This window comes from Cyanistes caeruleus, chromosome 1, assembly GCF_971803275.1.
Source record: "Cyanistes caeruleus chromosome 1, bCyaCae1.hap1.1, whole genome shotgun sequence".
Taxonomy (NCBI): Eukaryota; Metazoa; Chordata; class Aves; order Passeriformes; family Paridae; genus Cyanistes; species Cyanistes caeruleus.
This window is the reverse complement of record NC_141701.1, coordinates 118083308-118097260: the sequence shown is the minus strand read 5'-3', so window position 1 is coordinate 118097260 and position 13953 is coordinate 118083308. Positions and strand designations below refer to the sequence as shown.

The window sequence follows — 13953 nt, the reverse complement described above, 5'->3', positions numbered from 1 at the left end:
CGAGGAGGGGCATAGACTGGTAAAAGAGAAAAGTTATGAAAGGATAGGGCACTTACAGAAGATAATCCTTGGGTCCAGCTGAGTTTATCCTGACTGGAAACACATTTACAGTGTAGATGTTGTGTCTATGCTGAACCTATCCATCCTGCTCCTTGGATGCTAACCTGATGGCTTAGACCACGGTCCTCGAAAGTGCTGAAGTTTTCAAATGTTTTCTGGGGTGGAGGAGGATGTTTTTCTGGTTGGATTGTTCTGTAAGTCACTGAAATATCTCCCCTTAGGTTTCACGGGATCATTTCTCGGGAGCAAGCAGATGAAATACTTGCTGGTGTAGAAGGAGCGTATATTCTTAGAGAAAGCCAGCGGCAACCCGGCTGCTACACCCTTGCTCTCAGGTAAATGCTGGTTTAATAGAGGCCTATAGTTCCAATGTAAATGTGCTTAATGGAGGGGATTTTATTGGTCTCTTTTGAGTGAAGTCTGTCTCCACTGTTACTCAATACACTGTGCAATACCAGAGTCATTTTACACCCCCGTGTCAGCGGTTTGACTGTCGTGGTACTGCAGCAACCCAGTGTCTCCTTCACTGATTAGGAAGTCCTTTTTCAGAAGCAGTGCCCATTTTCAGATTTATTTTTTTTTTACCTAGAGTTCAATTTTATAAAAATGGATACTCTCCTGCAAGACTCTATAAAAGATGTGAGTGAATACAGAACAGGAACACATTCCAGTAGAGGACACAGCCAAGCTGTCCTCCGAGCTGAGTGTTGCGTACAAACATCAACAACTATCTGTGATAATAACCCCAAATAAAGCTGGAAAATTATGACATACAGAAGCTGAAAACTGGCAGTTTTCTTCCCCAGTAGGAACTCGAGTTTTTTGTAGAAATACATTGTGAAGCATGAAGCATTGTGAAGCTACTGCTCAAAGAAATGAGTCTGCTATTTGACTGAATGAAAAATTCAGTGGGAACCCAAGCTCCAAGCTCACTGCTCCTCACAGGTGCCTTTCCTGGTTTAGCTGCATCATTCAAACCCTGCCCACTCAGGTCTTAATGGCACTGTGTATTAGTGGCAAGGGGACAAGATATTCAGTTGGGTTTTGGTGAAACAAACTCCTTGGCAATATTTTGCAATTTTTATAGCATTTTTACTCCTGTGAGATATACACAAACTAAATGTCTGCATTTTTACCCTTCTGCTGTTAAGACACGAAGAAAAATCCTTTGAGGAGTTTACCCCAAGTAGCTGTGATACAGTGCTGAAATCATGCTTAGAATTTGTATTGATGTGCAGATGGTAAAGCTGGAAAAGCTGGTGAGTCATGCCAACTAAAAAGTGGTGTAAATTAAAACCAATTTGTGTCAGCTGAAAAAGAACAAACACAATTTTTTAGGGTTTTGGAGGAGATTTCAAAATGAAGAATAATAAAAAAATAAAGGATAAGAATTATGGCAAAATGCCTATTGTTTTGATGAAACAACATGTTTTCTAAATCCATCTGCATAATTATTTGTAGAATCAAAAACAGAATTTAATTGTAAATTGGGATTATATATGAAAAATGTGGGCAAAGAATAAGAGGCCATGTGATTTGAAGTCCCAACAAAATTTGCAAAGACGTGCAGTTTTGATGCAATATAAGGACCATTTAATGCAATATTGCTTCTTTGAATGTTTTAATCAGTGATGGGATTCCAACCTCAGTGTCACAAACTGAATGTGCTACTACAGCACTTGGATTATTAACACACTTAAAGAATCCCAATAGATCATACCTGTGGTAAATAGGGCTAGAGTTTTCCCATATAACTGGATATTTAATGGGGCCCTGAATTAGGAGCTTGGTCTCCCTGGCTTCCTAACAGATGTGATTCAGGCTCTTAGGATTTTGATTACTCGGTAGATGTCCATCACTTTGTTGACTGTAAATATGCCCATATGTGGTTAAGCACTGACTTTCTGCACCTCAAAAATGCTTCAGGATGGAAGAGCCTCCAGCACAGTCTGAGTTCTCTCTCTCTTCTCTCCCTGTTTTTTTTTCTGGTGTTTGCAGATTTGGTAACCAGACCTTAAACTACAGGTTGTTCTATGATGGGAAGCACTTCGTTGGGGAGAAAAGATTTGAATCAATCCATGATCTGGTTACAGATGGCTTGATAACACTGTATATAGAAACAAAGGCTTCTGAATATATTTCCAAAATGACAACAAACCCCATATATGAGCACATTGGATACGCCACTTTGCTTAGAGAAAAAGTGTCCCGGAGGCTGAGCAGAACAAAAAATGAATCAAGAAAAGCAAGCGTAACGAGTGAAGAAAATACTCCAGTTGAAAAGGTAAGTATTCAGTTTAAAATTTTTGTAATTAATACCAGTCTTTCTGTCAAACCTGAGAAGAAAAAGTTTTGTCAGAAGACTTGTTTCCATTTTCCTGTACTTTAGTAAGTATTGGTATCCCACTGCAAAGTTTACATCCTGTTAATATGACCTTGGTTCCCAGCTAATATTTGACCGGAGCTTCTGAGGAAAACTTTCTAATAAGTACCAAATGCAAATGTTTTCTCCATGTAAATATATGGGTATATACCATTTACCTTGGGAGCTGAATCTGAAATTGGTCACAGGTTCTATTTGTCCATGTATATACTCAAGCATTTTCCACAGTAGGGTTATGATCTAGTTCCCAATGACCCTTCACCACAGCTCAAGTTTGTTATCTTTCTGTATATAGCTCAAAGCTCCTCTTCTCTAAAAAGCCTTTGGTGGATGGGTCTCAAATTGGGATATTGTGTGTTTTCTTTCCTTCTCATGGATCTGAAATTGGGATGTTGTCTGTTTACCTCCATTTCTTCTTGCTCTTCTCATTTGAAGTGGGCTTTGCTTGATCTCATCTTGTGCACTCGTATCCCAGAGCGCTGTATGGACTAGGACTTAGATGATGATAAACTGAGAATTTTGTGCAGTTAGCAGCCATCTGAAGGTGTAAAATTAGAAATTATTTTACATATGAGAAACAGCCTTGTAAGCAGTGACATGTGGATATTTTCATTTCCCAGGTGGTATGGCAGCAAGAGCTGTCAAACAAAACTTTGTTTTTGAGTCTGGTCCTTGTGCTGAATTGACTTACTGACATTTGTTAAGCATACTTCTGCAGTGTGACTGTTGATTGTAGTGTTCAGTGCTGGCCAGCTAGTTGGGAACTAGAGCCAGTTTTTATTTGGAAAGCAGGGAGTGAATTTGCTGTCATACAGTCATGACGAGTATGAAAGGGATCAGCTTTTTTATGTGTATCCTCGTATCTCTGGGGCATTTCTAGCAGAATTATCTGTTGGGTTCACATATCTGCACTGGCTGAGTATTTACTGGTTTGGATTTCTCAGTAATAATAATTGCTTGAGTAACTGACCTGATATGTAAACTTATTCATCCTCTATAATAAATTAATTGCATTGACAATGACGTTTTTTAGGGAAGGGATACTGATGCAGGGAAGGCCTTTGGAGAATGGCACAAGAGCAAGTCCTCCATTCACATTTTATTTCAAAATGAATCCACTGGTGATGGTAGCTTTTGGTTCAACTGAATGGTGGTGTAATATCCAAGATGAGTAGATGCCATTGAGACATCCAATGCTCATTCACTTGTTTCCTGTGATTGGACTCTGGGTGATTTTGAATGCTGTAACAGGCATAAGAAAGGGAATTTTTACTTTATTTGAGGCACAATAAGATGTAGACACAGTGCAGTGTGACAATTTTTTTGGTGTAGGTGTTCCTGTGAAAGTGAGGGAGTGGTCCAGAGGGTGTTCTGGAATTGGATCATTACTGGGATGATTGTAAATATTGTTACATGCATATAGTATAATAAAGTAATCATGGCAATTGAAAACCATGCTACATTCTCTAGGAAATCAGAAGAATTTGATTTGTGCAAGGAAAAATAGTTTCAAAATTGTGTTTGGTTTTACTTACAGTTTTTGTAGTTGAGGAGCAAGTCTTGTTATTCTCAAAAGTGCTCTCAAAGGCCTCAGAGGGGTTTGCCCTAATACCAAATATTCCATAACAGATTGTGTTTTCTGTTGTGCTTACAGCTGGATGCCATTCTTCAGGCTGGGCAGCTTTGAGTAGGCATTGTAAAAAGAGTTTTAGACCAACAGAAGTCAAACCATTGCTGAAGGGACCCTGGCCTCTCTCCTTCACCATCACCTTTTTATTGACTTTCAGTTTTGTTCAGCTACACAATAGGTGACACTAGCAAACAGCTCCAGATTAAAACTGATTCAGCCAGAAGAAAAAATAAGCGAATTTTCTGCCACATCTGCTGCCTGATCCACCTCATATAAGTGGAAATGCTGCACAAGACTCTCCCCCAAAAAGAGCTCAAAAGATTATTAATGTGAGAGGAGTACTGCTTTCTTAGTTCCAGGTACCTGTGCTTGCAAATGTTTGGAAGCTGATGTAATGCACTGGCAATAGCGAAAACACACCTCTGGACCTCATTAATGGTTGTATTAGGTCTTCTTTTGTATTGCTGCTGAATGAAATTTAAGTGTTTTGGAGGATTATTTGTCTCTGAGGCAGTTCATGATGTGAAAGACAGGTCCTTGGCCTAAAAGGACTTGTGCTCATCTAGATTTCTGTACGTGCAGGCAGGAGCAGCCTGCAAGGCTGGGCTCTGTGGCTGTGCTGTCATGTAAAAATAGCTGGCTTCAGCTAAGCGACTACACTGTTGGCAAGCTACTCTGCCTTCCTCCCACAGAGGGGAAAAGCAGAAGGAGGAATACCAGCTGTTTCTAACATATTTTTCTTGCCAGGAAGAGTAGGAGCAATCACAGCTAGAAGAGGAGTGGGGATAAATAGGCAAGGGGATCTGCTCAGGCTGAAGACCTGATGCAGCAGCTGAAGCCTTGATGTTGGTGATTAGGACTCTCACTGGGCTTTTCTACCAGTACCAGTAGCTTTCCATCATCTCATGTAAATCCATGTGGAAAAAAATAAAGATTACATCAACTGAAATATTAGCAACTACAAAAAAAAGCTCACAGAAGTCTCTATGGTGAAGCCTACCATAGCTGCTTTTGATTCAAATGCTCCTCAAGGAAGTTATGAGAGTTTTGGTAGCAGAGACTCAGGGGTCATATTCCATTTTGTTATCCACAGTAGCCTCAGATAAAGTATGGACAGAGCTTTGGAATAAACTGGTGACTTATTGATCATTTGCCAGTACTAACAAATGAGGATAAAATAGGATAAAAGGAATTTTGTATAAAAAGTTTTTTATATAAACTCTTGAAGTCCTCTAAAATAGAAGAATATTATGGAGAAGTGATTGGTTCGGTGAGAGTTCTATCAGATGTTTTGCTTGAGGCTGATATGTCTTGTACAGAATTTTAGACAAAGGCCATGGTTTGCCCACAAATCACAACCTTCACCTACATCAGTAACTCCAGAAAATTTCAGACCTCTAGAAATAAATTAATGAATATTCGGTATGACAATTTTCTGCAAAGTAAATTCTTTGCTGAATATGTGAAAAATCATTCATGTTTTTTCCTCTGGCCAGCTGAACAGGTAAAATGTTGAAAAATAAGATTATTGAACTGCTTTATTTGAAAGTGCTGCCTAGAGCATTTTGAATGATCCAGAAGTGATGGGGGGAAGCCATACATGCAGGGCAGAAGCTTCCATCATTTCTCAAGAGGAGGATGAGAATTCAGTGCTCTAAAGTTAAGCACCAGTACTCTTCTAAGAAATTAGGCTCTTTACAAGCAAGATTTTGTTTCATACTGAAACTAATTCCAGAGTGTGAAAGTGCAGCTGCAGGCATTTGTCTCCTCAGTGGGTTTGTTAACACCATCCAGGGACTCTGCTCGTTCTGTCGCCTCCCACGATGACAGCGGGGATTATTCAATGTCTCAGTCACTCCGGTGCCACCGCGTCCGTGGGGTGGGTGGGAGGGCAGAGGGGGGCAGGAGGAGCCAGCACTCAGATGAGATGTCTAGGTACTGCCTGGGGTACTTGTCTATTCCCATAATGATACTTTCTTTGAGGTTGTAATCAGTGGAGTCATGCCCATTCCAAAAAGAGGATGTGATAATTGGGCTGGATTAAGCTGTTGTTGTTCATGCTTTTTTTATCCAACATTCTTTATATCTGGCCTAAGAAAATATTTATGCCCTAAGATACTTAATGCTGGTGTTTCATCCTTCAATTCAAGCAGTTATTTCTGCTTGATTTTGAAGATGTGCTTGATTTGTAGACACAAATTCTAAATTTTAGCCTGAATAGTTTAACAGTTCTTTATTCTGAAAGGAACCACAATGATTTTTAGGAATGAAGTGTTATGGGAGAACAGCATGCTGCAGAGTCTTTCTTAGCAGTATAGGCAATTGTTGTTTTATCCAGGTTCAACAAAGATTTTGGATTGAGAAGAGAGTGTTTTGTGCAAAGAAAATCTGATGATCACATGTTGTCTGCTTAGAGTTGTGATTTAAGCTTGGGCAAATTGTGATTGCCTGCTTTATGTTTGTTCTGCTTAGGGAATGCTGTACTTGGGGCAAATGAACACATACTAGAGGATGTAGGGCAGATAAGTACCTGGTATTGGTACACCCTGTAATTAATTGCCAGTAGTTCAAGTTAATAGTGAATGTAGGAGAAGTGTAACCTGCTGCAAGCAATTAATCTTCACATACAGGAGTGAAAAAAATTGCAGTAATCTGTCAGTAAAATATGTAGTTCTGAAACATTTATTGCTATTGTGTTTTCCTGCAAATGCTGCCCTTACTGAGTCAGCAGTCTTTGTGCCACAGACAGGGAGAAAATAATACTACTTTTAATCCTACCTCAGCAAACGTAATTTGGAAAATACATTTGAGGAATTGAAATGTTGGAAGTAAATACAAGCTGTAGTTTCATGAATGCTCTGATCAGGTAAAAGCTGTCACAGTTGCTGATGGAAAAGCCATCCTGCTCTTGCATTTTCAGTCCAACTCCTGTGACCTGCCCTGTGCACTACTGCAACTACCCTGTGCCTTGGGTGAGACCTGGAAGCTGTGACACAGTGCCCTGTGTCAGACAAAGGCTCTGCCCCACAACTTCTTTCTCTGCTACGCTGGTCTGATGAGAAGAGCAGGCTGGAGTTAAAGAAAACCCTTGGTAGCATTTGAGCTTAAAGTGTTTGCAAAAAGGGTGATCTTGATGTATCTGAAAGAGGACAAACTGTTGGTAAGTGCAGTAAAGATTAAGGGAGGCTTTTTCCAGTGCCATGTCTCTGCTTACTTGGGTCCTGGCAAAGCTCCCATCAACTTCTCTCCCAGTCGGGTCTGGCTCAGTCAGTTCAAACATACCGGTTGTACATGAAATATGAGTTTGCTTGGAGCCTGGGCTGGAGTGCTTGTTCTGCTCTCTGGCTGCAGGTACATGCCAGAAGCAGCATGAGGCATTTAGCAGTGATGGTGTGTACAGAACAGTGCAGAGTTTGAGCTAAACCAGGAGCGAGCCGTTCGTAGAGTCGTCATTTAACAGTGGGACGGCGCAGAAAACTCTGTGTTGCTGTTTGACACGGTAACTTCTCTATATCTGTTTTGGTGGAACTCATAACTAGACATTGAAGTGCAAATGACAGAGCCCACAGTTTACACTGCAGCTAGAACTAAAGAGCTGAAATGATTAGCATATTATGAAGTCTGGGAGGCTGTAGATTTCCTCGGCAGAAAATCCCACACAAGTAATAGACAGATAAGAAAACTATCCTGTTAAGGCAAAGGTGACAGAAAAGGAAGAATAACTTTGCTAGAAGTTGATATTACTGTCCTCATTAGTCATGCTGCTCACACACAGTTTGCCACAGAAGAAAATGCAAGACTTCCAGGAAAGACTATTTTCTAACATCCCTTAACTGGAGATGTAATCTGGTTATGGAACTAAATTTTTAGGGGCACTGCTGTTTTTCTTACATCAAAATTGTACAAGAGGCAGTCAATTTTAAGACAACCTATGGTTTGACTCAATTTTTGTAGGTATTTGACACTTTTACATTGTTATTCACACCACGTCCCTTTCTGAAGGCTTTTTAGCCTCATCTTACAACTGCATTTTTGTCTCTTCATTGCATTTTCTGCAGGTACTGCTATTAGCCAACAATAAAGAAATCTTTTCAGTCTTTCATTTATTCATTATTCTCCCCATTCTGCAGCTCCTCTAAACCTCTAATGGTCCTATTACAGGCTGCTAGATAGTGTTTAATTCTCTGCTGGGATGTCTATGCAGATGGTGAGCATTTCCTTCCACAGGAGGGCTGCAGGGTACTGTGCTGCCCCAGCAGCAGATCCTGGGGTTAAGAAGGTAGTGAGCAGAAACATCTGTTCCTGCAGACTCTGGGCTGGAAATGCACTGATAATTTGATATGGTGTATTTTACATTGCCTTCAACTCCCTTCTTTTTGCAGCATGCTTGGTCAGAAAAAAATGAAAATGCTCAGCTCTACATGGATGTTAACAACACACCATTGTCTTCTATTAGGGGTTACAGTCACACTCCTGTATGCATGGCCACAGAATCCACAAGGTAATTCTCCCTGGCAGTACTGATTTTTCCCAGAGGGTGCTCAGACACCACGCTGATAAAAGGCAACATAAATCCTGTACACAAAGGTGGCCTTTATCTGCAGGGTTAAGTAATACATGCAGTGATAGAAGGTGTGTGGCATTTTTGCTGCTAGAAGCAACAAACTAATACATCAAAATGACTTTGGGAGTAATGAATTCCTTTCATCAGTCACTCAGGCTTGTCCTGCAAGAGTAGTATTCTACACACAGGTTACCACATGTACATACTTAATTGTAGCGTGCCTTGACATGAGTACTTAACTACATAGCTGACTCTCTTCTTTAAATAACTGGTAGCAATTCAGGAGTGATCCCATCCAGGATACTCTTTGGTATTATAGCACAACAAGGAGGTTTTTTGATTAATACAGTAAGTCTACCAGCATATATATTTTAATAAATTTGTATTTCGAATGGCAAACAGCATCATACCAAAAATATATTCAGCTGATCATTTTCTTTTGCCCTTCAGTGTTGGCATTCTTTTGTATTTTCCAGCTGTGTGTCTGCAGCTTTCTGTTTTAGTGCATCATAAATATAAAATAGACACTATATAAGAAATAAAAATAAGAAAGCTACTAAAGTAAAATTGTGGAAAGTGTTTCTTTCAATTCCTTCCCTCTGGCTGGCTCTGTTTAGGCACAGGAAAATGGACAGTGTTTTGTAGTTGACTGTGGAACTCCTAACTACTACTACCTAATATTTAGCCTGATTAAACAATGATTTTTGAAAGGAATAATTTTTATCAGTTATAACAGGTGTGGAAATTGAGGGAATCAAGAGAAAGAGAGGCTCCATAGCAATGTGTTTGCTTACATTGCTGCCCTGAACTGTTAACATCTCTCCAGGTTCCTGGTTTATGTTATGTTATTACCGTCAGTTTAGAATTCATTACTTTTGCCTTAAGCAGAATAAGTGATATGATTATGCCTGAAAAGAGCTTGTAAGTTGGAGACAATACTGATTTACACAAATGGCATGATGCAATGGGTATAATCTGATCCAAATTCTACTGAATTAAGGGGAAGACCCCCAAGGATTTCACCGAGTCTTGGAGCAGTTCAGGGCATTGATAAGCATATGGAGCAAAGGTAAATACCAAGTTTGTTACCATCACTGTGTTTTCCAATCCAGTGTTTTTGAAAGACAGCCAAATGGAAGCAATGTGAACAACTCAACTAGGTTGAAATTTTCTCAGATGAGAATTTCAGTTTAGTACTAAAAATCATTCAATACACCAGAAGTGCTTATAGTACTCCTAAGGCAAATACCACTTGTCTCTTCAAGTACAGTACTGTGTATCTGCAGGTAGGCTCTACTGAATTCATAAATTAATCCTTTTCTCTTGGGTATGTTCCTTTTATGATCTTATTAATAATTCTACTAAAGCTAAATGTTTGTTGCATTAAAATGATGTACAAAAAGTTTGATGTACAAAAAATAAAAGCTTATATAAGGGTTTATTATCTTGGCTTTTATACTCTTTACAGAGTTTGATGGCATTAAATTCATATAAACAAACTTCCATAGGGATTGGGATGGAGCCTTCAGCATAAACATTTCATTTGTCTAGCCACTGGAAAATGAAAAGGCACTTTTTAAGTAAAAATCTATACTTGATCATCTTGCATGAATCTTGAGACACTGTGTAGGGATAGAAACTAAAATTTTACAAGCGCCTTTAAACTGCCATGTTTTGATGTTGGAATACAAGTGTTCAACTCCTTAAATATAAGAGAGAAATTCATTTCTGGTAGCGGAGAACTTGGAATTAGTGTCAAAAAGAGAGTATTTAAGTTGTGAGCAGTATTTTTCCATTATATATTGATTAGAAAGTAAGTATTTTAAGTGATGTGCATGTCTAGGTCATACATTGGCTTGTCATTGGAAAAAATAACCTGTTCCTCTGTGTTCATGCTGAATATGACAAGAAATGATAGGACTGAAACACAGTGAGAGCATTGCAGGTTAACTATTAAGAGAGAAAAAAAATAATGAAATGCTGGGCTAGAGTGCCTGAGGGGGTTACAAAATCTCCCTCATTAGAAGGCATAGAAACATATTAGAAAACATCTAGCAGAAATGGCACAGATAGCACAGATACCTGAGGCAGGCAGGAAAAAATCATCTCACATCACCTTCTAGTCCTATTTCTGTGTGATTTCCTGAAAGTATGTTATCTAGTCTCTGATTAATCCTGGCTAGATGAAGACAATGTACTGAAGTAGCTAAGGATGGGCTATTTGATTCCTCCCCCTGGGCTGAGGGGACATTTAGCCTTCAGTTCAGAATTGCCACTGCACTAGTGAGATACCAACTTCAGCCACAATCCTGGTGTCCAAGGCTTTATCGTCTGGTCTCTCACCACAGAGACAGGTTAGCAGCCTGCACTACATCCTGCAGCTGGGATACTGGGAATCCAGGTGCAGGTATCTCCCTGGTCACCTTTAGGCTGGGTCAGCAGCAGAAAGTTGGGCACAGTCTCAGTTAACAGAGCTTGATGGCTCTGCCAGGCAGGAGAGGGCAGCAGCCTGGGCAGGAGGACAGCTGGTAGTGCCCACAGTGAGGCATGTGCTGTTGACTGTTCTCTGCTGAAGCTGGACTACAAAGTTTGGGAACCTGTTATAAAAACTGCTCATATTTGGAAAAGAGGACGCTGTGGAGTGACAAGTACAAATGGTTACAGTGGGCTCTTCCTTTTAATGCGTTCTCAGCCCTGGAGATCGGTGGGACTGTGCACAGTCATCAGCATGGGTTATAAAGAAGGAATGCTGCCAGTTAGACTTGATTGCCTTTTTGATAGATTTACAAAAGTACTGAGTGAAAAGAATGCAGCAGATGCAGAATAATTGGATTTTTAGTAAAGTAGTACAATCTCTCATGAAACTGCACTCTTGACATTAATTCAAATTTGGTTGGCTCATGAACATGGTTACATAGACCAAAAATAGGTAGAGGAATTTCAAGCGAAGAACAGAGATAGACAGCAACTTGATGAGCCGGGGGAAAGTGCCTGATGAAGTACTGTAGGAACAGGAGTTTCATTTAAGATTTTAATTGATCTGGAAAAAGTGCAAACAAGACATTACTGGAAACACAGGACAGTTTGTGCTATGATGTCACGTAGTATGGGAATTTAATCCCTAGAAACATAATGAGCATCCATGACAGAAACAACAAGAGAATCTCAATTAGAATTTTTAAGAGAAGAATTTGGCTGTTTTTAAGTGCATAGAGAGGAGCCAAGCCACATACAAGCAGTAGCTCTACTTTGAGGGGGGTTGTTTGCATTTAAGCCAGGTGAGTCATTAGGCAGTATTAGGCAGGAGCTGGAGGTGACAAAAGAGGAGATTGCCATGGCTTCAAGAGAAATTGCCTTCACTGCTTTTGAAGATGTTATACTTTGAAAACATCTTTCCCTGATTTTCTGCTGGCTCCATCCATCAAAACAGTACCTATAGCTTTGGTGACTCATCCACTTTTGGCAAGCTCTAAGCCAGAAATAGTGCTTCACCTTCCCAGAATAATTCTGCCCAGTACCTTTAGGCGGGGAGATGTGGGAAGTCTGGGCCAGGTGTCATTTGGCCCGTGGTGCAAGACAGCTCTTCTGAAGTCTGTCAGGCTTTGTTGGGATCTTGACATCAGTAATGACACTCTGAGGTCAGTTTTCAGTGCCTTCTGCATTGCTCATGGCAGTCTGAGCTGCAGGATCCTCAAAAAAGAAGGATGGGCTGGGAGTGTGTCTTGGCAGAGTTTCTCAGGAGCAAAACAGAAGTTGAGGCAGGGCTTTTTGTGGGGAAGAAAGGGGGCAAATCTGGAGATGGTGTTTCCAGATAATTCTGCCTAGACTCTATACAATGTCAACTTGCATGGAACAGCTTGGGAGGAATCAATCAAGATGATTTATGAATGAAATTGTCACAATTAAACACTAGGTGGCATGTTTACTTAAGAGTTTCTGGGGACTGAATTAGGGTATCTTGCACTGCTGACACCCGTTTGTGCTTGTGCAATGAGTGGTTTCATGGGAACATGACCACCTGATGCCTTTTCTTGACAACAAGCATTCATCTTGTTATTAAAAGCCGTGGCACATCAACACCATTGCTTACTTCAGCCTCACAGTTAGTCTTTAGCTTCTGAAAGTCACTTTTGTTTTAAAACAGATTGTGAAATGCAGTGCTGTAAGGAGTAGGTGTGTACATGGAGATGGTCCTACAGAAGGGTCCAATCTCAGAGGACTTATGTAAATAGTGACAGGGGTTAATATGCAAAGACATCATATGATTTACTTGTTTTACTTATCTGGAAAGATAATGTGGGAATATATAATGCATTTAAAAATTCAAATGAAGAAAATATTTATTCTTACGTGAACGAAAAGCACAGCTTTTGATTTCATAGCTGGGATTTTAAAGTAATGGCATCCAATGGTTAGGGCTAAGTACTTATTGGCAGAAAATAGGCTTTTATTCTGCATGTCTGCGTGACACATTTTACATCAGCCAGGCTGCAGTTTTAATGTATGCTGTTGCTTCTGTGTTGGTGAAAGAATAAATGCAGCTATCTTCTGTTGTGGGAAAAAAAAACAACCCACCTTTTCACACAAGTCATCCTTGAGAAAGGCCAAGGCCACAGTCATCACCAGGGCAGAGCACTTAGCCTCCACCAAAAAAACCCTGTTCAGTATATCTGCTCTAAGTTGACAATTAGATCCTTTGGACTAACTGCAGATACTGTGAGGATAAGCTTTGTTGATGCAGGAGATATCCATATGACTGATTGCACAGGTTTTTGCAGCTCTCCCTGGAAGAGAGTTGTAGGTGCCCCACCAGCCAAAATTCTGGGATGAATCCCACTGCCTGCCAGTCTGCTCTGCCAGAACTCCTGTGAGGACCTGAGTTGACAGAACTGGTTTTGGCTCTAGAGTGTGAGCTCGTACAAACAAGGTTGGCCATACAAAAAGGCATCTAAATATTTGGGGGTGTGCTCATTATGCCAGTGCTGAGGAGTGGAAAACAGAATTTGCCACAGGAACAAGATTTTGGGTGTAGATTCTCTCTTTGCTTGATACTCGGTGTGCTCTGGACATGCCTGGTGTTGGAATTAGGTGATCTTTAAGTCCCCTCCAACACAAGCCATTCTAGGATTCTGTGATTATATGATTTTAACAGCTTGAATTAGGACATCAAAACTGTGTCCATCTGTCCTCTGGCATCCAGAGAGTCTTTGTATTTTGTATGACAAAGATGAATTTATTTCTGTTTCCATTTTCAGTAGTTCTGGTGCCCACATTCTGTAAGGGGGTTTATGTCTGGTTTTTTTGCAGGCCTCATGA

The 13953-nt window shown here is 40.2% G+C and overlaps 1 protein-coding gene across 2 annotated transcripts in view; it reads left to right on the top strand.

Annotated features, from left to right (window-relative positions):
• Positions 1-13953, top strand: part of CHN2 (chimerin 2) — a 158354-nt gene that overhangs the window by 91649 nt on the left and 52752 nt on the right. For both annotated transcript variants that reach the window (XM_086852786.1, XM_023919175.2), the window contains 2 exons: positions 282-395; positions 2059-2344. In XM_086852786.1, the coding sequence (XP_086708912.1) occupies positions 282-395; positions 2059-2344 (400 nt within the window). The remainder of the gene's footprint in view (positions 1-281; positions 396-2058; positions 2345-13953) is intronic.